The sequence below is a fragment of the Falco biarmicus genome, chromosome 19, assembly GCF_023638135.1.
Source record: "Falco biarmicus isolate bFalBia1 chromosome 19, bFalBia1.pri, whole genome shotgun sequence".
Lineage (NCBI taxonomy): Eukaryota > Metazoa > Chordata > Aves > Falconiformes > Falconidae > Falco > Falco biarmicus.
The window spans coordinates 3,750,881-3,774,025 of record NC_079306.1 but is presented as its reverse complement, the minus strand read 5'-3'; the positions used below and the strand labels follow the sequence as shown (position 1 = coordinate 3,774,025).

The following is a 23,145-nucleotide window of genomic DNA, read 5'->3' as shown; positions in this document are numbered from 1 at the left end:
AGGAAGCTCCTGACGTAGGAGAGGAGGATGGATGAGAGGGAGACGTTTATTTCTCGCACAAGGGGCGAGCATGGGCGAGGGTCCCAGCTGTGAGGCAGCCCCTTCCCCACTGTAGCAGAAACCTGGGGAGCAGGAGGAGGGGGGCTGCAGCCCCAGTCACCGTCCAGCATCATGGAACTGGGAGCACTGGGGCCAGACAGTGTTCCTGCCCCCTGGGATGGGGGAGATAGGGGGATCCCCAGGGCTCTTCTTGTTGGGGGGGGGGGGTCCTGTCTCCTTTTGGGGGGGCTCAGGAGCAGCTGCTTCTCCGTCGGCGCAGCAGCGTGACAGGGTGGCTGTCCTTCTCCTCCTGGTCACTCTCGCAGCAGCGCTGGGGGCACAGGGGGGCTGGAGGGCAGGGGCAAGACCCCCACCCGAGCAGATAACCCCCCTAGGGGAGAGGAATCCTCCCGCCCAGGAGTCAGGACCCCCCCCATGGGAGAGGAACCCCCCCAAGGTGAGAGGATTCCCCTGGAGGAAAGGGCACCCCAGGTGGGCACACACAGCCCCCCACCTCCATTTGAGGGGCCTGGACCCCCAAATGCCTTCTCCCCTACCCCAGTCCGGGGGGGGGCGGGGGGGGGGGGTCAGGGGGGTCCTGGCCGCTCACCAGCTCCTCATCCTCCTTCCTCAGGCCGCAGAGCAGCCGCGTGCGGCACAGCCGGTTGCAGGCAGACACCATGTTGTAGGAGAGCTGGGGGGCAGGAGGGTGGGGGTCCAAGGAGGGGTCGCTCCCCTCCTCTGCCCCCCCCACCCCAGTGCTACATCCCCCCACCCCCCCAGACACCGAGCTACAGCCAGCCCTGGGAGGGAGCACACCACCAGGGACCCCATGGGTGGTGGGACCCCACTGCTGGGTGCCCCCCATCCCCCACCCCAGGATCGGGACCCCCTTCACCTTCCACTTCCTCCGAGCGTTGAACTTGCGGAAGTTTTTCATGTTGATGGAGGAACGGCTCCGGTTCACCGCCTGCTTCCTGCTGAGGGGCTGTGGGGGGCGAGGGCACCGCGGTGTCACCAGGCCCCCACCCCGCTCCGGGGGGGCTGGCACCCACCTCCCCACCAGGCCCTCTCACCTTGATCCAGGGGTGGACCAGGCACTCGGTGGCCGTCATGCGGTGCCTGCAGCACAGAGGGATGTGGTGGCCGGGGGCGGTGGGGGTCCCTGCCCTGCACATCCACTGCAGGGTTGGGGAGGGAGAAGGACAAAAAAGAGAAAGGAGAAGGGGAAGGGGATGGTGGGGGTGGGGAAGGAGATGGGGAAAGGAGAAGGAGGAGAAGGAGGAGAAGGAGGAGAAGGAGGAGAAGGAGGAGAAGGAGGAGAAGGAGGAGAAGGAGGAGAAGGAGGAGAAGGAGGAGAAGGAGGAGAAGGAGGAGAAGGAGGAGAAGGAGGAGAAGGAGGAGAAGGAGAAGGAGAAGGAGAAGGAGAAGGAGAAGGAGAAGGAGAAGGAAATGATGGAGTGAAGAATAAGATGAAGGGAATAGAGGAAGGAGCAGGAGAAAGAAGGAGAAAGGAGAAAGGAGAAAGAAGGAGAAGGAGAAGGAGTTGGAGAAGGAGAAAGAAGGAGATGGGGATGGGGCCAATGGAGGTGGAGAAGGGGATGGAGAAGGGGATGGAGAAAGAAGGGGATGGAGAAAAGGATGGAGAAAAGGATGGAGAAGAGAAAGGAGTGGGGAAGGGGATGGGGAAGGGGACGGAGAAGGGGATGGAGAAGGGGAGGGGGGCTCACTCTGGCTCCTTCACCAGCAGCTGCTGGATGAAGTCCTTGGCCATCTCGGAGGTCTGGCTGAAGCAGCGCTCCTCGAACTCGTAGGCACCAGCCACGACGTTGGAGAGGGTCTCAGCGTCTGTCTCACCCTGGAAGGGGGACAAGCCGCTGAGCCTGTGGGAACATGACAGAGCCACTGAGTGCCAGGACAGCACCAGCTCTGCTACCCCAGCGCCTGGGCTCAGCCACGGCACGGTGTCCCCGTGCCTCAGTTTCCCGCGGCCACAGCGAGCATCATCCCGTACTCACAGGATGTAGGTGATGACCCCGATGCTCCTAAAAGGCAGAGGTGGGCGTCAGGCGCTGCCCTCCCCGGCACCCCCCCTCATGCCCTATGGCACCCAGGGGGGTCCCTAGCCACCCCTGGCTCAGCCCGTCACCCCTGGGGTCCCCACTCCTCACCACATGTCGGTCGCGGAGCTCAGCGGTTCGTAGTTGATCACTTCAGGAGCTAGGGGTGAACGCAGAGCAGGGGGGGACATTAGAGGGGACAGCACCATCCCGGTCATGTCCCTCCCTGCCTGCCTGGGGGGTCCCTTCCCCACCCCGGGGGTCCCTTTGCCACATCCCTGAAGAGCACGCCCGCTGCACCCCGCAGAGGGCTGCTTGGGGACCCCCCTGGGGACCTGCCAGCCCCCTACCGATGTACTGCGGGGTCCCGCAGAGGCTCTTGAAGGTGACACCGTCTTCCAGGCGCTGGGCCAGCCCGAAGTCGATGATCTTGATCTGGGGCTTGGGGTCGTCCTTCTCCTGCAGCATGATGTTCTCGGGCTGTGGGGACACGGCGGGGTGCTGGGGGGTGCTGGGCTCTGCCGGTGGGCACAGCAGCATCCCGGGAAGGCAGGGAGTGGGAGATGCCCGGAGCAGGGGGGATGCAGCCCCTGGATCCCCCAAGGAGAAAAAATGGGGGGTCCCCACAGGCACCTTGAGGTCAAAGTGGGCAATGCGGTGGCTGTGCAGGTACTCCACCCCGCGCAGGATCTGTCCCAGGAACTCGATGGCTTCCTCCTCCGACAGCATCTCCTTCTCCGCAATGAAGTCAAAGAGCTCCCCGCCACGGATCCTGCGTGGGGCGAGGACGGGGTGAGCTCTAACACACACAAAAAAAGGGGGTGCCCCCACCCCTGGACCCCCACTCACAGCTCCAGGATGAGCACCACCTCAGCTCTGCTGGCGAAGAGGTCGTGGAGCCGCATGATGTTGGGGTGGTCGAGCTGGCGGAGGATGGTGACCTCCCGCTCCACCTGCGCCCGCTCCAGCCCCCGGCGGCTGCCCCGGCATCGCTGCGTCTTCACAAATTTGGCGGCGTAGAAGGTGCCGGTGCTGCGCTCCTGGCATCGCTTCACCACGCCGAAGTGCCCGCTGCGGCGATGCGCCGGGCTGGGGCATGGCCAGGCTGCCCCCCACACACACCAAGGGGGACAAGCCAGGTGCCCACCTGCCTTTGGGGCCCCCCTACCTGCACCCCACTCACCTGCCCAGCTTCTCCAGCAGCTCGTACAGGTCCTCCACGCTGCCCGGGCTCAGGGTGGCCACCAGCCCCTCGCTCCCCACAGCCCCCGCGGGGCCGGCTGTATCCTATGGGATGCGCCAGGATCTGACTTGGCCACCTGCCCGGGGTACGGTGACATGCCCCATGTAGGGACCCCCATCCCACAGAGAGCACCGCAACCCCCCCAGCATGCACTAGAGGGGATTCTCTGGTGTCTAATACCATGGCTGAGCTCAGGCTCTGGCCGGCTCTCCCAGTTTGTGCTAAATTTTCCGGCACGTGGAAACGTGGAGAACTTCACCCCTTGATCCAAGCGGGCAGGAGAGGCTCAGGGGGCTTGGAAATTAGGCGGGGGCAGGCAGGGAGGGGGGTCACACCAGCCCCACTGTGTGCTGGGGGGGGATTAGGGGTGCAAAATGGGGAGAAAAACTTAACGTTGCCGGTTTGATTTTTTTTTAAAAAGGGGCTCAAAAGTGGATAAAAGCACCACCGTGAGCTCATCATCCACGAGAGTCCCGTCTGGCCGTCCCCGCAGCCCCCCCGGCAGGGGACCCCACGCACGCAGCCCCCAACCTCAGCTCACCTGGGTGCTGTCAGGGGCAGCCAGGACCCCAGCCCAGCCGCCCTCAGCCATCGCTGCAAAGACAAGAAGGTGAGGGGGAGAGGGGCTTTAGGGGGGACAGCGGGGCCACACGGAGGCCTCCAATGGGCCAGTACCCTGCCTGCACCCTGTGGTCCTGGCAGAGACCCCCCCCAACTCATTACACTGATGAGAAGGACCCAGTAAGGAGGGGCCCAGCTCTGGTCTCCGGTAGCTCCAAGCCACAAACCAGCCTCTTTCAGCTGCCAGCTCACGCAGCAGCAGGCAAACACCAGAGCCCGACCCCCCGTGCCTCAGTTTCCCCAGTTGTAAGATGGGACTAAGTGATGTTCCAGTGGTTGGGACTGAGCAGGGGTGCAAGGAAGGGGGGGGGGGGGGGGGGGCAGGCTCCAAGCCCCAACCTTGGGGCCACCTCAATGTCCCCAGTGCTTTGTCCCCAGGAGTAGGAGGCTTCCCAGGCTGCAGGGTTCAAGGCCAGTGGGAAAAGGGCAAGGACAGGGATAGTGGCCAGAGGTGGGGTCCTTCCCACAGGAAAAAACAGCTCGATAAGGGAGCACGAGACCCCGAGACGCCGACCCCCTCCCAGCTGCCTGGCTCTGCTTTATCTCAGCAAAAAGGATGGCAGGGCCAGATCCTGCAGCGGGGCTGCAGCAGCCAGATGCCGGTCCCCAGCCTGTGCTCAGCGCGCCGGGATTTACCCCCTCAAAGCCAGGGTGCACCCGCTGCCAGGGGCTTGCTCCCCCCACTGCGGGGGGGATCCGAGCCCCCTGGGGTAGGTCCCTGGGGACCACATTGCACCAGTCGCACGCAGCCTGTCCCAGTCCCCACAGGGTTCTGCTGCACCGGTGTTCGCCCCAACAGGTGCCAGGACCCCTCTTGTCCCCCCATGGTGGCCCTAAGAGACAGTCCCCAAGCCCACTCCCCCCCCTTACTCCCCCCCTGCTGCCAGCCCAGCTGTGCCCCCTTACCCCCCCAAGCCCCCGTGCCCAGTCTCCTCTCCCTCGCTCCCCAGCCAGCCAGGACAGGGGACAGCTGCTGCCCATGGTGACAATCCTGTGGCACCCCCAGGCTCGGGGGGGGGCACCCAGCCAGGCACCACTCGCCCCCAGCACGGCTCAGAGCCAGCTGGTCCCCAGGCTGGTATGTGCATGGGGGCGGCTGCGGCTGAAGCTGAGCCACCATCCCTGGCGTGTGACACGTCCACGGGGTCCAACACGCCACCCAGGGTCACAGCGTGTCCGTTTATTCCCTGGGGGGATGGACACAAGCAGCCCATCCCCCCCCACCCCCATCCACCCCCCGTCCCTTGCCGCTGAGCCCCCTCGCAGCGTGTCGCCAAGCTGCTTTCGCAGGGAGGGAAACTGAGGCACGGGTGGCCCCATGCCACCGGGACCACGGTTGAGCTCACAGCTGCAGGGGGTGGGCTCGGGGGGGCTGCGGAGGGCAGGGACACCACGCTGAGCCAACACCCCAGCCCCAGCCAGCTGGAAAATGGGCTCCTGGGGAAACACCCCCGCAGGCGGCAGTGACATCCCACCACCAAAAAGCACCACAGGACCCCAAAGCTCCCTGCCCCCCCTGCACCCAGACAGCCCCCAACCCCCCGGGGGAGCAGGGACCCCTTACCTCCGTGCCAGGCTCCGCGTTCCCGGTGCCACGACGCGCAGCTCCAGCCTTCCTCCAGCAAACCCCGGCCGTGCCAGGCTTTTCCTTGAAGTCCCGGCGTTTCCCGGGAAGCCGCTGTGGCTCAGAGGAAGAAAAGCTCTTTGCGTTCCTCCTCCCGAGGACTCTTGAGAAATCCCCCTACGCTGTCCCCACAGCTGCGGAGAGGAGCTGGAAAAAGCCTTTTAGGGACAATTCCCAAGTATTTCCAGCGCTTCGGTTCCTTGAGGAGTGGCTGGGACTCAGTGGGATGAGCTGCTGGTGGCCGATGTCCCCTTGGGTGATGCCCCCCCTGGCCGATGTCCCATGACCGCTGGGTGCCCGTAAACGTGAGAATTGCAAACAGGAAACCTGGCTGACGGATAAAAATATTGTGCGGCCGCCGGAGGGGAAGCGAAGCGGTGGGTGTGAAGGTGGCGGGGAGGGACGGGGTTCTTAAGGTGGAGAGAGTCGGTGCTGGCACCGCACCACGTGCCGCGGGATGCTGGAGGGCACCGGGCACCATCCCCACCCCAGGGGTTTGCAAAGCCACCGCTCAGCGCACCCCATCCCTGTCCCGGTGGGATGGATAAACCAACCCCAGCCCTTAATCCCTGCCCTAATCCCCAGTTCCCACAACCTCTAGGGTGCAGGCGGGTTGGCACCGCTCGTGCCACGGGACCAGCCGGAGCCTGGCACCACCAGGAGGGAGAGCAGCGGTGGCGGCAGCTCGGCAGCTGTGTTTTCCAGCTGAGGGTCCCCGGCTGTTTGCCACCCGATGCCCCCAGCACATCCCAGGGATGCGCCCAGCTCCGGCAGCTGGTGGGGGAGAAGGACACGGTGGCCGGAGCATGAGGAGGGGAAGCGGCGCCGGATCCCACCGTGCCAGGGACCGAATCCTGGCTGGCAGCACGAGCCTGGACCAGCCGAGCCCCGTTGCCCCCAGCCCAGCGGCGCGGAATCCTGGGATGCGGCTGGGAGGGACAAGGAGCCCTTTGCAGGCATGGATGGGCCAGCGGGTGGGTGGCCGGAGCCCCACCGCCCAGCCGGTATTGAGGGAGCCAGTGTCACCTGGGTGCCACCCTGTGCCACCTTCCCGTGACGTGTCCCCATCGCCCTAAGGCTCTTGCAGCTTCGGTTGCCGCTTCCTGCCCTTTGCAGGCAGCGGAGGAGTGAGCGCAGGCAAGGCGGCCGCGCTGGGGGTCCAGGGTCCCGGCGTGGCCAGGCACAGGTAGGTGTGGGTTGGGGGATTGGGGCTGGGGTCTCACCAGGCTTGTGTTTGTACCAGGGTGGGAGGAAAAAGGCCATGGAGCAAACCTCAAGCAGGAGGACTTGGGCCAGGCAAGGCACAGATGCTCCCACCACCGAAAGGCACAACAGACAAGGGGGTGCGGGGCGGGGGAGCGGGGTCCCCTGCCCATCCCGGCCCTTCCAGCCAGGTCGTACCCCCATCGCAGGGGGTCACCCAGCCCAGAAGGGTCTCAGGGGGCAAAGCCAGGCTTTAGCCCATTTCAAGCCCGATTTGACCCATTTTTCACCCCAGGAGCGCAGGGTTTAGGCAGCACTTCCCACCCCCGCGAGCAAACCCCCCCCTCCCCCGCCCCAGCCGCCTCTCCAAGGCCAAGGTGCTGGCGGGGGAAAGCAGGGATGAGCCCCCCACCTCCACCCAGGACCCACACCCAACCGGGGGACGCAGCGCAAGCCGGGGATGGTGGCGTTGTCCCCAAGCGCCTGGCCACGCGCGGGCAGGACCTGAGCCAAGCTCACCGCCCCGGCATTCCCCGCGCTGGTTGGCAGCACTTTGGGTTGTTTTGTTCCGCTTTGGTGACAACTTCCCTGCCTTCCCCCGCGAGCCCGGGTGCAGGGACGGGCTGGGTGCTGCAGCCGGTGACAGGTGACAAGATGCTGTCCCCCTCCCCCACCTGAATCCCTCTGTTTTCCAACAAGCTCCTCCAACTCCGCTTTGCTTCCCAGATCCAACCAGTCTCTCCCACCCCCCTGGAGCATCTGCTGGGGATGAACATTTTTTTGCCGAGTGTTGGTGGCTCGGTGCTGAGCTCAGGGTCCCTCAGAGGCTGCACGCAGAGCCCGGTGCCCACCGCCTTGCCCCCCTCCCCTGGGTGACCCCCCAAGACTTCCAGGGGGCTGGGGGATTCATACACTTTCCCCTCCTCCCTCGCCGGTCCCTGAGTCATCATCCCTCCTGTCCAGGGGGTGCAGGGTGGTCTCCCTGGGGAGAATGATGAGCCCAGCAGCGCCTGGGGGGGCTCATGGACCCCCCAGCACCCCCCTGCCCCACAGGCAGGGGCCCCGAGGGAGGCTTCGCTGCCCTGAGCCCGTTTCTCCCCACTCCCTGGGACAGGGGACCCCATGGATGACGACCGTCCCCTCTTCAGCACCTTCAAACCCCTCGGTGAGGACAACACAGCCAGCACCAAGCCAGGACGCGATACGACCCGGGACCAGCCCCAGGGAGCAGAGCAGCCCCTGGGCCATAACGACACAGGTGGCAGGGTAGGACAAGGGGTTGCAAAGGGTCCGTCGCCCCCTGTGCCCCCCAGCTCACACACCACAGGCGCCGTGTCCTCCTGGGCTGCAATAGAAGCCCCACGTGGGGCGCAGAGCATCCTCGGGGGACATCCCCACCCGAGCCCCCGGCCGCTTTCCCCTTCCCTCCAGGCCCTGCCAGGCTCCTGGCCGTCTCCACCAGGCTGGTCCCTGCCGGAGGGGCGACCTGCAGCCAGAGCTGGTGGCCCTGCGTGCCCAGACGAGGCTGTGGTTCGAGCAGACACAAGCCAGGAGGCTGGGAGCCAAGGGCGAGCTCCCAGCCTGGTTCCACGGCTTCATCAGCCGGAGGTGAGCGGGTGGGGGGGGGGGAAACTGAGGCAGGGAACGGGGTGGCCCCTTTGGCATCCCCACCCCTGAGCTCCAAAACAGGGAGTTGGATACCTGGATCCCACAAAGGGGGTGAGGGTGAGCAGCTCTAGGTCCCTGCCCGCAGGGAGACGGAGCAGCTGCTGCAGGATCAACCCCCAGGCTGCTTCCTGATCCGCTTCAGCGAGAGCACAGTGGGCTTCGTCCTGTCCTACAGGTGAGGGACCCCCGAGGGGGGGGGTTGGGGCTCCATCCCTTTCCTGCCCGCTGTGCCAACCCTGTCCCCTGTGCCGCCAGGGGCAGGGATCGGTGCCGGCACTTTGTCCTGGACCAGCTGCCGGACGGGCGGTACGTGATCCTGGGGGAGCAGAGCGCCCACGCCGCGCTGGCCGACCTGCTGCGGCACTACGCCACTGCGCCCCTCGCGCCCTACCACGAGGTCCTGACGGTGCCGTGCAGGCGGGTGAGGACCTGGGCCCTCGTTAGTCCCTGCAGCCGAGAAAAATGGAATCATTAGGGGGGGGGCGGATTTTCCCAAGCTGGGGGAATCCAAGCACCGTGAAAGCCAGAGTTGGAAGCGGAGCCACCTTGGCCATCGGGCAGCATCCCCAGCGCAGGCAGCACACCTGAGGCGGGACCACCACCCTGAGGTCCACCCCAGGCCACACACCCAGCCCGGCACCCCTCCCCTCTTATTGCAGGAAGGGGAGCCCCGAGGAGGGTCGCAGACCCCCGCCGGCAGCAGTGCTGTGCATCCCCCATCCAGCAAAGCACCAGCAAAGCCCCTGGTGTACAGCACCGTGGCCAAGGGGGTCCCGGCAGCCAGGCAGGTGGCCGCAGCCCCCCTGCTCCCTGCGGAGCCCAGCACCGAGGGAGGCTCATCCAGGGAGGTAAAGGCACGGCAGGGGGGTGGGCACGGAGGCAAAGCTCTCGCGAGGTGAAGGGATGCAGCCGGGCTGGGGGACGCAGCCCCCGCCACCGTGGATCCACTTCTCACCTCTGACCTGTCCCATCTCTTCCCCAGGCTCCCAACGTCCCCCCGCCGCTGCCAGCCAAGGCCAGCTCCTTGGGGGCAGCTCAGGGGTCACACAGCCCCGCCGGCGGTGGAGCAGCCCCCAAAGGTCCCTCCGCTCAGGTGCCAGAAGCCGCCCCCCCCACACCACCCCCGCCACCCCCACCCGCCGATGCCAAGTACCAGCAGCTCATGTGCTTCCACACCTACGCCGAGCCCCACGAGGGCATCGCCCCCAGGCCCCCCGCCCGCGAGGGGCTGCAAGAGCCCATCCCCTTCTACGCCATGGGCAGGGGGTCCAGCCCCGGCACCAGCCACGAGGAGAACATCTACTCCGAGGTGGCGCTGGCCCAGCAGGATCTGCCCGCTCCGCTTCCCGGGGGATCCCGAGATGGCTTCTCCACGCTGCCCCCCAAACCCCGCGCTCACCGCTGGCTCTTCCGCAGCGTGTCCAGCCAAGCTTCCAAGAGGCGGCAGGTCCCGGCAGCTCCCAGCACCATTGGGAAGGTGGGAGAAGCTTCCAGCCCGGCCGGGGAGGTGCGTTCCCCACGGTGGGGCACAGTGCAGAGCCGCTCGCTGCTCTAGAGCTCAGTGCCAGGGCTCAGTAGATCCCCCCTAGAGCCCAGCGGGTCGGTGAGATCCCCCCTAGAGCCCAGTGGGTCAGGGAGATCCCCCCTAGAGCCCAGTGGGTCAGGGAGATCCCCCCTAGTTGAGGGGTCAGGGAGATCTCCCCTAGAGCCCAGTGGGTCAGGGAGATCCCCCCTAGAGCCCAGTGGGTCAGGGAGATCCCCCCTAGTCGAGTGGGTCAGGGAGATCTCCCCTAGAGCCCAGTGGGTCGGGGAGATCCCCCCTAGAGTCCAGAGGGTCGGGGAGATCCCCCCTAGAGTCCAGAGGGTCGGGGTCTGCTCCACAGCGGGGTCACAGCAGGACAATGGGGTCCCCTGCCCCACTGGCGCGATGGTCCCCAACTCGTACCCGAAGGGGGAAGGGGGGGGCGCAGCGGTGGGCCGGGGGGTGGTGAAGGACCAACTCTCAGGTCCCAGCTCCGCCAGCACCAGCTCAGGGCCCGTTTCTCCTCAGGGCACCACGAACCCTCGGCTCGAGCTCCCCGATGCCGGTCGCAGCCGCGGGACGAGCGCTGCAAAACAACCCCTGGCTGCAGCGGGGCAGAAAGACCCCGAAAACATTTACGAGCAGGTTTCTGGACACCGTCTCTAAGCTGGGCGGACGGGCAGGTCTAAGGCAAGAGCCAGCTCCCGGGCAGAAGGGAATTCTCCGGCTCCTCCAGCGCCGGAGGCAGCTCTGGGATGCAGGGGGAGAGGTCCAAGGCACAGACAGGCAGCGCCATGGCTGGTCCGCTCTGCACTGGGATTCCCACGCCTTTCCCGAGCCCTGCGAGGCGGTTAAAAGAGGGGAAACGGATTGAATTTATCTTTCAACGCATGCGGAGATCTCTAATCACAGAACAGGGATGGAAAAGGCGATTACAGTAAAAAAAAAAAAAAAAACCAAAACAAGACAGATTTTGAGCGCGGCTGGTGCATCCACTCGGATATGAAATCGGCCACGAGCCGGAGCGCCACGACAACCTGGCAAGCAGGGCCACCGCAACCATCATGAGCCCAGCGCCCACACCTCCAAGCCCTGCCCGTTTCCTCAGCCACAAACACCAGCTAACACCAAACCCAAGGACCAAATTCAGCTGCTGGGTGGGCGACGCCGATTCAGGGCTACGCCGCAGTGCCCAGCGCCATGCAAAACCCTGGACTCGTCGTTTTGCGGGAGATGACACAGAGCCGGCATCATTCTCACAGCAAACGGGGCGCACCCAGCCTTAAACGGAGCAGAAAGTGCACAAAAACAGCCCAACACCCCCCCCCCCCCCCCCCCCCAGCTTAGATGTGTCAGAGCTTCAGGACACAGAGGGAAAAGGGAGGGTTGTGGTTGTTTTCTTTTACCTCTCGGGGAAAAATTCGCTTTTGCTTTTTCCAAGCCTGTATTTTGTTGCTCTTAAATAGCTAGAAGCAGAGGGCGAGTCAGCTGAGCCTCGGAACTCCCCTCTAGTGCTAAAAGTGAGCCACTGCACACTGCAAATTAAAAAAAAAAAAATAAAAAAAAAATGAGGAAGCCGTGACCTCCAGCCTCCCTCTTGGCTGGCTCCAGGATTCCAGACTCCACGGTCCCACCGAGGCCACAGAAACCCTCCAGCACCGTTGCCTCGCCGCGCCGGAGCGTGAACGCCAAGCCTCGGCATTGTAAACGGCTGAATCCACAGCGGTGACCGTAACCCACTGCTGGGGTCTGCACCCCGGGGGGGGCTGAACTCCCCCGGCCAAGCGTTTCGGCACCGGCTGCGCAACGGCATCTGCTCGGCTAATAAATCCAGGCAGCCGTTCCCAAAAAACGGGCTGCAGCGGAGGTGCTCCGGCCTTCCCGGGGAGGGGGAGAAGGAAAAGCAACGCCCTGAGCAAGGAGTTGAGCACCTTGTGATGGAAACAGGTGTCATTCGGTTCATTTAAAAGTTTATTCCTTTATCAAATCTCTTTTTGGAGGATTTCGCTGTACATATATGAATAAATTACTCAACAGTAACTTTATTCCGGTCATTCAAATACTCAAAACAGGCTCTGCAAAGTACTAAAACATCCAGGGAACTAAACTAGAAATCAGATTATTTTAAAATACTCTAAGGAAAGACTTCATTCATGGGGGTTTGTTTGCCTTTTTTTTTTTTTTTTTAAACAGATAACACGGGAGAAAAACAACCTCTTGGGAGTTTTTCTACACGGAGTAACAAATATTAGCTGGTTTAGCTGTGGTTACAACAAATATAACCCGTAGTGGTGGGAATGTAAGTTAAATAACCAGACCAGCTCTCTGTTCCCTTCGGCATCACACCCTTTGGTGAACAACAAACTAAGTGAGGCCACAGAGATTTGGCTAAAAGATCCATGGATCTGGCCACCAAAGGCTGCACATGATTTGCAGTCATTATCACCTAGACCTAATACTTTAAATAAAAGAAAGATTTCACTTTAAAAAGTTAAGGCCGGATATGGTCTCCTCTTCCCAGCCAGGAGGGTAAAGTTAACACTTAATTGAAACAGAATTGATACAAACAAGCTGGGGGGGGGGGGGGGGGGGGGAAAAAAAAAAAAAAGTACAGTTGGCAGCCTTCATCTGTGTCTGCTGAGAGGAAATACCGCTGCTTCACTCGCCGAGCTCGCTGCCAGCTGCACTGCACCGTGTGACGCTGGGAATACTCAGTTCCACGAGTCTGGAGAGCAGCCTGGTACAGCGCTGGAGGCCTTGGGTCAAGGGGAGGGAAAAAAAAAAAAAAAGAAAAAAAAAGAAAAAAACCCAACCAAAAGGAAGAGAAATGTACATACACACAACGATCACGTTTATCCAAAAGCCCTCAGCAGCGCCTCGTGCTGGGCAAGAGATCCTCACTGCTTTGTGTGTTCCACACTCGGGGCGTTTTCACCTCTGTTGCAAGCTCTGACCTGTAAAGGAGTTTCCCCTCAGCATGGTTCGAGACATACAGGCTGGCGGAGCTGAGAAGAAAAACACTAACTTAGCCACATTTTCTCAAAAATAAAAGGGATCAAACCAACCATTTGCATGAGAGGATCACTGGATTTACTTGGACGTGAGTAAGCAGCCGCGAGGACTTCTCAAATAAAAAAAAAAAAAAAACCCAACCAAAAAACAAAACACAACCCAAAGCCAGGCTTGCTCTGGAAACTCACTGTCTTTTAGAAAAAAAGAAAAAAAAAATAAGAGAGTTACACTCAATGCACAGCGAGTCCAAGAAAGGAGCAAAGTGGGAACTGGAAGTTTATTGAGACTCTGCCTACGGTTCCAGTGGTGAGGCTACGTCGAAGGAGCGTAGCCCCCGTACCTACAGGACAAAAGCTCCAAGCCTTGCGCCAGGCACATCTCCTGCAGCTGCTCTGGGACCGTCACCAGTCGTACGGAACAGATTTGACTTGAACCTTTGCCACATTCTTGTTTATAAGGAGGGAGGGGAAAGATTACAGGTGGAGTTTCAGGACCAGCTTGCATTAAACCTTTCTCCTGACAGGCAGGGGAGCGCACTATCCTCCCACCCGCCGAGCGGACCACGTTCTACACGGGGCCTGGTTGATCTCCAGAAGGCCAGGAGAAGTCTGACACAGTAGGTCACCTGGGATGACAGCCAAAAAGCGGGACAGAGGTGTTAGAATCCGTATTTGGCTTGAGTCTGACGTCTGCTGAGCTTGTTTTCAGACCATGTGTTTTTCAGTTCCAGTTCTCTTTCCTTCGCCTGCAGAAACGGAGAGGATAAACATCAGCGTCGCCGCTCCCCGACTCAACAGCCTTTCACTCTCCTCTGCCCCTGCTGACGGGGATTACAGAGCGCTTCAGCCAGAAGCCTCGTTACAGCAGTTAGCACAATTATCTTGACAGAGGCCTGAATTAATTGGGATGCACAGGCATTTCATTCACGCTGAAAAAAACCAGCTTCTCTTATGGGGTGGTCATGGCAGCCGCTTGCTAACCGCACGGCAGCGGCGCAGAATTAAGACAGGAAGCAGAGAGTCTCGGTGACGCGTAGAACCACGCACACTGGAGCTGGGCAAGAGGTGAAGAGCAAAGCAAAGCAAAAAGCAAGCTAGAAGCTCGGTGCCGTGACACCCCCAAGGCCAAGGCACTGCTGCCACAAGGCTGTTTGGGCCACCAGTGGCAGCACGGCCACCTCTGTCCCCGTCAGAGCCACTACAGGTCTCAGCCAAGGCTCGGGGCACTCAGTCGGGGAGAGCTCCTCGAAGAGCAGCTCCACCAGCTCCACCTCGTGCTGCCAAGCATGAAGCCTTGTAATCCTGCCTGGATGGTTTGAAAGGGAAGCTGCTCACCTGATGGATCAGGTATGTGATCTGGTGTTTCCTCCTTTGCTGTCCCGTGGGCTGATCTCCTTTTTTCTAGAAAGCAAAACAAGTGAACCGTTAAACCTGGAAAAATCCTGCCCCAGACAGCGATTCGAGAAGCATTTGTTTCATATCAAACAGCTCTGGGCAGATTCCCTAAGCTGAAGCAGCTCCTGGCCCACCTTTACCACCTGCACGCTGGGACTGTGTTTTGAGAAGCTCTGCTGGTCTCTTGTGTTTAATTATCTAGACAACACTAACACAAGGGCCCCTGTCCCCCCACCCTGGGGACCCTGTGGCATCTCGTCCAGCCCCAGCTGCGGCTGAAATGAGACCTGAACAGAGGTCCCCAAGCCAGCACTCCTCCCTGCCTGCCTGTACCTTGCTGAACGATTTCATGGTCTTCTCCTCCGTTAAGGATTTGGTCAGCCACTGCTGGGCTCCGCTCAGCTGATCGTCACCTTTGATATCCACAAAGTTGATCTCTTCCCTCCCTCGGTTCCGCTTGCCTTGCAGGCGCTTGAACTGAAAGAACAGAAATAACCAGAGTTAAGACATGCACAGCACGCACCAATGCCAACCTGAAACAAGTAAAGGTAGATGGGATCTGAGCCTCAGCTCCCCGAGCATGGGACAAGCCACGTCAACAAACATTTTTCCAGCCAGGATTTTTTTTTCTTTAGGAGAGTTCTGGTTTGCTATAGATCAGAGGAAAATGAGATTATAACCTTCAAGCTACGCAGAAGAGAAAACAGCATTTACTCTTGCTTTCAGTCTGGTTCAGAAGACCCTCGGACTCCCAAATCTCTCGTTTGAAGTGCTAGGGAGGCACCTGAAGTTGTGCTGCTACCATATCCGCCTCCTGTAACAGAAATCCACCTCTAAAATAAAGAGGTCCCCTGAAGAAGCAAGCACCAGATGGGCTACCACCTTCCGCAGCACCGACTGGCCCAGCTAACGAGGCTGGCAGTATCTAGATGAAGGCAACAATGGGAAAAGCGGGTTTTAAAACAGGTTTTTGAGCATTTGAAATAAGTATGGAATTTGCTGCTATGCTAGAGGACGTACCGTGAAGGTATCTGAACAGAAACTCATCTGCACCTCAGCAAGCAACACCCCTCCACGCCCCTTTGTCTGCCCCAGGTGCCCCTCACAAGAATGAGACGGGGCTCGGTAAAAGTAACAAACAGAATTAAGTGGGACTTAATTATAAAGCAAGCAAGCTCCATCCAGAGCAGAAACCCAACAGACTGCTGGAAGGACACCACCCCGTGTCCACGACACGGCGCTAGACCCCACGGAACAACCACCCAGCCCAACTTGGGACGAAGCCCAGGTCGTGTCGGTGGGGCAGGACCGCGGCTGCCAAGCGGGTCCTACGTTCTAGCCAAGCTTCAACGCAAATTCCGCAGCGGGATAGTAAAGTGCCAACCGCTTCGTCGTCTATGAAGGAGGAGTCGGTGCTCATCTCCTGCGGCGGTGCCTGGGCCGGTTCCACCTCCTGGTAGTAGCCGCTGCTGTAGTAATCCTGTCAGCGAAAGGAAAACCAGTTTGTCACGAGAGCGGAGCAAGATTGATCCTGGAGCAACCACACACGGAGCGCTGAATGGCGTACCTCGCTCCCCGCGCTGCTGCTTTTTCACCTAGAGGCACTTCACCCCGCCTCTGGGGAGTACAGGCCGTTCGTTACACGGCTACCTCCTCCCAGGGCAGACTGAAGCAGTCATTAACCACACCTCATCACTCTGGAGCCCGCTACTCTTCAGTAGTGCCAGAGTACAGCATTTTTTTCCAGAGGTACTCAACAACAAATACTTTGCTGAATTACTAGAAACAACCTGGCTTCCGCCACCGGCTCTGGCGAGCCCCGATTTTGCACCCTGACAACAACAGGGGCAGTTGCACAGGGGCGTTTTAAAGCGAGTGAGTGCAGCTATTAAACATTTATCCAGCAAAGAGCATCTCCAGCTCTCGTGCCAGGGGAATCCTGTTGCGCTAAGTGCTGTGGATCTCTGCTCCTTGTCCCAGCTAGCTCAGACAGGTTAGATTCCCACCAGCCGCCGCCTGCTCCCGTAGCTAATTCGGAGCCCTGCGTCCCGGACGCCTTTTCAGAGCAGAACCACCAAGCTTCACCTCCCAGTCGGCAAACCCACCTGATAATATGCACCAGCCATGCCGGCCTCGCTGTAGGCAGGGAACTGGCTGTACGTCTGGCTGCCGTAGTCTTCTCCCGGTTTGGGTGCCCAGCTGTGCTGAGCACCGCTGGAGCCCGCGCCCGTCTTGAACTCCAGAGGGGCGTTAGCAGCAGCGTCCTGGAACTGGGGCTCTGTCTCTGTCCCGGGCGGGGGGTCCTCTGACACCACCGTGCCAGAGTACATGTACGCCTCGGCACCCACGAGGCTGGGCTCGCTCCTGTCGGACAAGGAGAAGTAGTTCTCTGGTTCGACCTCTTCGTCGCTGTCATCGTCTTCCTGCGTGATCTGCTTGGTTACCTGCAGGGCAGCACTCTTGGCAGCGGCTTTGATAGCAGACGGAGAAGGAGTGGTGGGCACCGCTGGCTTGGACAGAGGTTTTGTTTTGGAGGAAGAGGTCGGGGCTTTAGCCGGCTTTGAGTCAGAAGCGTTTTCTCCCGCTTTCCTCGAGAAAGCGTAGGGCAAAAGTAACCGATTGGTCTCTTTCACTGTCAAATTTTTGGGTTGAGGAAGCAAAGCAGACAAGCCAGAGCCCTCGCCGCGTCCCTGGTGAGTTTCATGCAAGGCAAATGGTTCACAGAAATAAAGAGAAATGAGTGAGACTCTTTCCTTTTTCTGACTCCCTGCCAATTATCTCCTTCAACTCTAACAACATTAATGGGTTTCCCATTGCTCAGCACAATCGTTCGCTACTTTGAACACGCTGCAGGGCTTTCTTGCACAAAAGGCCAGTGGGACTTTTAAGGGAAACATGGTACTTGCAAATATCTACCAACTTCCCAAATCCATGCCTTTTTTTTTCCTGAGACTTAAATTTATGAAATTGCCCAAAAAAAGGGACTTGACACCCCAGGGGATTTCAGGAATATTATACACCAAAAGCCACGTGCTAATCAGGGTGGCTGATTTACTCTACTGGAAGCCCGAGATCTGTCGCAGTCAAATGCCTCTTTCCTGTGAAACCTGTTTAATTGAATATACTAAGTATTTACCTGAAGTGTGTTTTTCTTCTTTGCTGGTTCATCTTCCTCTGAATCTGACTGAGAAAGAAAAACAGAGCTTAGCACAACTTGAGATATTAAAATAAAAGAAAATGAAAGCCCACCCACTATTCAATTTATTAAATTTTCAGTTTGAACCAGACAAAGCATCACGGTAACGTGGATCTGGATTTATAATCTGCCAAGAGCTGAGCTAAAAAGCAACACTGGGATGCGGTCAAGCTCTTTTTCCACAGTCTTGCTGATGCATCTATCTCAGGGCAAAGGGAGATAAAAGCCTGCCCTGGTGACTACTGTGAGAGATAAACAAGCCATCCACAGCGAAAGCAGGACCACAGTACTTGCCACTACAATTTAGAGATAGCTGAGTCCAGGCAGAGGCAGAAAGATCAGCTGCATTCTGCTGGAAAACCTGCAGCTTTGCAAACAGGTCAGCATCACTTCTTAAAAATCTTGTAAGAGCAAAGCCATCCACAGCCAAACGATAATCTCCCCCTTGAGCTCATTTATGCAACTTACAGAACAGAAAAAAGGATTTGCTAACCCAAAATTCCAAATTTTCAAGGCAGCTTTTTAATCCTGCTCTAAACCAGAGTGGGTGGGCGGAGAAACTCAGCTGCTACATATTTGGCTCCTGTCAGAAATTAGCATTTGGAAAGCCAACAGCTCAAGAATTTTATTTCTTTTTTTTTTTTTTGATAAACCACAGGAAAACAAACCTAAAGCAAGGCAAAGAACACAAGCTACACAGCATAAGGTCAGCGCTCTCTTTCAAAGTAAGTTCATAGAAGGGAAGCACAAAACCATACAAAGCAAGGGTGTAAAAATTCGCTGCGAGGATTAACGGGGAGTTGCTCACAATAACGTTGCCCAATATCCATTTAAAACTTGAGTAGAAAGTCTGGTGTCTCTGGCATCAGAAAAGGCCCTTAACATCTTTATTGTTTTATAGCTTTGCAGAGCACTTTAAAGAGATTACAGGAAACAAGGTCTTCTGCCAGTTTACTATCTAAATTATAAAACAGGACAAAGACAAAGAACATGCATAAATAAAGGCAAGTCAAGAGTGGCCATAAAACCCCCCTGCCGCATTTGGGAGAGAGGAGATAAAGCAGACTGCCCAGGAGCATCTCCACAGGTGCAAACAAAAGCAATGGGAGGTATTTTAAGGAGAAAGAGGGAATAAGCAGTGATGAGGATGTCAGTCACGGGCCAAGGGACTTCCAGGAATCCCAAACAGGAACCTCTCAGACCAGCTCTGGTTTTAAGGTACTTTTTCTCCCTTCAGCATTCATTCGCTCAACACTGATGATCTGTAGTATTCTTGTTCAAAGCCAATACACTGGAACACAGAGGGGGAGACGAAGGGGGAGAAGAAATCTCCTTTCATTTCAGGTTATTTCAGTAACTGTACAACCAGCAGGGCAGCAAAGAGCCCTGGACACTTGCTTTATTGTGAAGCGCCTGTTCCAAAGCGCTGCAAGAAAGTGAGTAAGCAAAAAGTGGGTATGAGAGAACGGGATATCCCTCATCCATTTGTCTAAAAGGGCCAGCCATGCATCCCACCACCTCTGCCACCTTTAGGAGCAGTGGAATGAGGAGCTGTGGAATTTGCCAGACTGGGTTGGTTATCAGTGAGCAGCAGAGCGTGGTTCAGAGTCAGCCAGGAAGCCCGTGTCCTCTCACTCGCTCTCCCCACACCGCCACAGACTGCTCTTCCAGCAAAGCGAGATGCACTGACTTCGTTTCAGCTCCCCCAGGCACAAGATCCTGGCAGACCGCTATTTGTTGATGCTGTTTATAAATCCAGAGAGCCCAAACCTCTTCCTCGAGCTACCTATCCCCATGGAAATGACCCTAAGCCGCAGTTCAACTCTTCCTACAGCCAGAGGCACTCATGTCTCACCAGAGCCAGCGACCAAGGCCAGACACAGCCACACGGTGGTCACATCCACCCTACAACAGTGCTGTCCCGGTGCAGCCAGCAAAGGGGAGAGATGAAAAGCTGATCAGCAGGGACACCCAGGAAAAAAAAAAAAAGGGAGGTGGGCACAAAGAGCCTGGCCCTGCTCTCACCACCAAACAGCCTGGATTCAGTGCTCAGGAGCCCCGTAAGGTGCAGGGCACTGCAAACATGAAAAAGCACAAGCTAAGAGGGAAATGATTACTTAAAAGTCTGGAGAACGCCTGAAGCACTGATTTGACAGGAAAATCTAATCAATTGCACAGCAAACAAAAGAGGAGATTTTTTGGGGATACCCCCACGAAAAGCCATAGGGCTCCACATCATCAACTGGTTAACTTCGGCAATAAACAAGGGTGCAGATAATCTGGGTTTTGCTGTTATTATGATTATAAATAAGGTTTCTATATCAGTTTAATTCTGCAAAGCGCTTTAGGATTAGGGCGGGCAGCCAGGACAAATCTCGTAGATGCCACAATAGGTTTCGGTACCTTGCTATATTATGATGGGAGAGAGCAAGGAAAGAGAGGCTGTGTTTTATGGGCAGACAAATCCACTGGGGGATTGCTCCAAGGAGATTCCACACACAAAGGTGCTCCTTCTGGGGAGGGCTCAAGCGGCCCCCCCCCCCCTCCAGACAGAGCTGGTGGTTTATTTCATACTCACATCTCCCTTGTGCAACTCGGGCGCCGTGATCCGCACCGGCTCTGTCCTCTTCTTTGGCTTGGGGAGGCTCAAATCCACCCCAGCGCCGGGCAGAGCAGCAGAGGCCGAGACAGGAGGGGGTAGGCTGAGGGTAGAGGCAGCGGTCGTGGTGGCAGCGTTCCTCGGGGGAGGCAAGAGGAGCCCCCCAGCCTGGGCTGCTCCCCGCTCCCGTTCCCAGCTGGCGGCCGGCTCGGGCAGGCTGACGGCCGCGGCCTGGCCCGGGCTCATGGCCGGCGGGGGGGTGCTGAAGCCCCTCATGCCAGGCGGGGGGGCCCATAAGGAAGGGAGGGGGCGGCCCGCCGTGGGGCGGCGGCAGCAGGGGGAAGCCGCTGCCCAGCGGCTGGTGAGGCGGAGGCAGCGGGGGCATCACGGGGGCTTTCGGGGGAGGCAAGGTGGCGAAGAGCCCCCGGGCCGGCGGCTGCTGTGCTGCCTCATCAGGAGGAGCGGCGGCTTCCTCCTCCTCGCCCCCGGCCTCCTCCGCATCACTCTCCTCTTCGCTGCTTGGCATAGGCCACCAGGGACATGGCCCCCCGAGGAGGGCGGCCCTCCGCGGGCAGGAGCCGCTACGCGAGGCCGAGGATCCGCCCTCCGGCTAGGCCGCACTGCCGCCGCGCCTTCAGCGACCGTAGCGGGGAGGAAAGGGAGGGTGGGGGCGAGGCTAAGCCGCCATGGCGGCCCCACCCCCGCGCAGCGGCGGGGCCACGGGCTCGGAGAGCCGGTGAGGCGGCCAGCGCCCCGGCTCCGCGCCCGGCGCGCCGCGCTCCCAGATAATGGCTGCCGGCAGCGCCCCCCCAGCTTCCCGCGCCTCAGCGCCGCCGGACTACAACTCCCGGCGTGCCCCGCGCGCTTCCCCGCCCGCCTCCCAGCACACCCCGCCGCGCGGCACTATGGGAAGTGTAGTTTGCGGCAGCTCCCGGCGGGACCACCGCTCCCGGCATGCCCCGCGGGGCGGGGCCGAGGGGCCCGGACCTGACATGGCGGGGGAGCCAGGCCCTAGCGCGGGAAGGCCGCAGGCAGCTGGGACGGGCCTGGGGGAGTCGGTGAAGGGGTGGGGAGGCGCTAGGAGCAATGTCTGGCTTGGTCTAGTTGAGCCCACCAAGGCCAGGCCTAGTCAGAGCTTAGACCAGGCCTGGCCAGGCCCTGAGGTGAAGCGCGGCCTAGCCCGGTTGGAGGCGGCGAGGGGCCTAGGCCTCCCCCAGAAGCCTCCGAGGAGGCCAAGGGACGGGCCGAGAGGAGCTGGCCTAACGCGGCCTGCTCGGAGCGCTTCCCACTGAGGGCTGCTGGGCGCGGGGGGCCTGCCCGAGACCCCCCTGTGCGGGGCAGGGCCGCAGGGGAAAGACGGGCCTCCCCCCGGCTTGGTGGGGCCGCTGCGCGGCCTGCGGGTGGGCTCCAGCCCAAGGGGCCCACGGGGCCCCTCGCCCTGCCCGGGTGCGATGGGCCCGGCTGCCCTCCGGAGACCGCCCGCCCGGACTACAACTCCCGGCGCTCCCCCGCTGCCCTCCCCCGGGCCGTTTCCCCCGCCTTGCTCGCCAGGCTGTTTAGTTAATCGCCAAACCCAGCCGTGGAGCGGGGGACTACAGCTCCCGGCGTGCCCGGAGACATCGGCGGGACCCCGGCGCCGGGCTGCTGTGTCACTGCAGGGGGACAGAGCGACGTGGGGGTGGACACCTCTACCAGCTAGCTGGTTCCCTGGCCTGTTTAATTTTGAGGCAGGAGCTGTGCTTAGGGCTGTGAAACCCGGTGGAAAGCTTTGCCGGAGCAGGGGTGGAGATGGGAGTTCTCTCTTGTCGCAGCGGGGGCCCCTGGCCAGGCCTCCCTGGTTCATTCCTTTAGCGCTTAACTGACTTTAGGTTTGACTCCAGTGACCTCCTTCTGGTTTGTTCTGGCCTTAATAAGAAGAGAGCTGGGCTCTGAATTTGGGTCCCCAATGCAAAGCCCAAGGAAGTAATTTGCCAAGCTGCTGCGAAGTGCTAGCATAAGTAATTAAAGCAAAATCAAGATAAATGAGAAGCGTATCCTGTGACGCAAGCCCTTTATCATTTCAAACGGTGTGAAACCCAACTAACGTGCCCTGTCCCACCCCTCCTGCCCTGTTCTGAAGGACTGATGAGTATTAAAAATAGGCATTGAGGCCTCTGGGAGCCAAAGGGAAGGGTGACTGTGGCTTTCAGTAGCTGTGACACTTACAGGTATATTTTTTCCCCCACTTTATGCAGCCGAGGCCTGTAAGAGCAAAGCCAAGTGATACCAGCACAAGGACGCTGAGGAGGAGCAGGATGTTCCTGCGGCCGCGGGGCCGATTTGCCTCACAGAAGGTCCCATCTGCATCAGCCTTTGTGGTAGCACAGAAACCTCTTTTCCTGGGACTGTAGGTTCCCCATCTGCCAGAAACAGCAAGCCGTTGTCTTGGCTGTGACAGGCACACGTGTGCGCTGGCTGACCTGTAGAGCAAACCCCTTGCTGAGGGGCCCTGAACCCCAAATGGTGTCACAGAGGTGTTGAGCCCCCTTTCCTTTACGGCTCTGCCCACCCGTTCACCAAATCTAATGGAAACCAAAACAGAAATGGGGATTTTTGTATGGATCAGGCCCCCAGCGCTGTCACTTCCCCCATTTGTATGGATCAGCTGTTACTTCCCCAGTAAAGCACTCCTCAGGCTGAAATCCTGGGGATGTGTTAGGATCTCCCCAGCGTGGTTTTGGGGTTTTATTTCCCACTCTAGAAATGACCAGGTCTGTTTGAAAGGAAAAATCAGTGAGTTCTTGAGAAGCACTGAGCGATCAGGTTAAACCGCCCAACGCTTCCACACGAGGCAGTCCTCATCCTCCACGGAGGAAAATCAACAATAACTCCTTGGCAGAGATAGGAGGGACAGAGTTTAAACAAGGTTTTGCTCTCGCTGTGCAGGAGGAGGAAGAAATCTTTGTTTCACTTGCCCTTTGTCCA

At 59.3% G+C, this 23,145-nt stretch overlaps 3 protein-coding genes across 8 annotated transcripts; 1 reads left to right on the top strand and 2 right to left on the bottom strand.

Annotated features, from left to right (window-relative positions):
- Positions 1-28: 28 nt before the first annotated feature.
- LOC130141200 (death-associated protein kinase 2-like) lies at positions 29-5,911 on the bottom strand. 6 transcript variants are annotated; one of them, XM_056321945.1, is made up of 13 exons: positions 5,528-5,904; positions 3,884-3,936; positions 3,283-3,386; positions 2,949-3,170; positions 2,733-2,871; positions 2,450-2,579; positions 2,211-2,259; positions 2,058-2,084; positions 1,770-1,922; positions 1,116-1,161; positions 938-1,027; positions 650-733; positions 29-370 (listed from the first exon to the last, which is right to left on the bottom strand). In XM_056321945.1, the coding sequence occupies exons 2-13, from the start codon at positions 3,932-3,934 to the stop codon at positions 290-292; spliced, it is 1,176 nt and encodes a 391-aa protein (XP_056177920.1). In that variant the 5' UTR covers positions 3,935-3,936; positions 5,528-5,904; the 3' UTR covers positions 29-289. The 6 variants fall into 6 exon arrangements, 5 of the variants coding, with proteins under 5 accessions (XP_056177920.1, XP_056177918.1, XP_056177919.1 ...); XM_056321943.1 differs by having other exon boundaries at positions 1,784-1,897; positions 2,450-2,871; positions 5,528-5,911; XM_056321944.1 differs by having other exon boundaries at positions 1,784-1,922; positions 2,450-2,871; positions 5,528-5,909.
- A 331-nt stretch (positions 5,912-6,242) lies between these two features.
- SH2D2A (SH2 domain containing 2A) lies at positions 6,243-12,167 on the top strand. The gene is given in 10 exon segments (XM_056321948.1): positions 6,243-6,773; positions 7,905-8,056; positions 8,222-8,278; positions 8,280-8,398; positions 8,544-8,633; positions 8,714-8,879; positions 9,118-9,306; positions 9,441-9,551; positions 9,875-9,965; positions 10,509-12,167. Coding segments are annotated over 9 exon segments (1,128 nt in total). The 5' UTR covers positions 6,243-6,773; positions 7,905-7,912; the 3' UTR covers positions 10,670-12,167.
- A 1,070-nt stretch (positions 12,168-13,237) lies between these two features.
- On the bottom strand, positions 13,238-21,016 carry PRCC (proline rich mitotic checkpoint control factor). The gene is given in 9 exon segments (XM_056321940.1): positions 13,238-13,737; positions 14,327-14,392; positions 14,720-14,863; positions 15,771-15,866; positions 16,492-17,076; positions 17,523-17,570; positions 20,161-20,469; positions 20,471-20,701; positions 20,703-21,016. Coding segments are annotated over 9 exon segments (1,587 nt in total). The 5' UTR covers positions 20,724-21,016; the 3' UTR covers positions 13,238-13,650.
- Between the last annotated feature and the right edge of the window lie 2,129 nt (positions 21,017-23,145).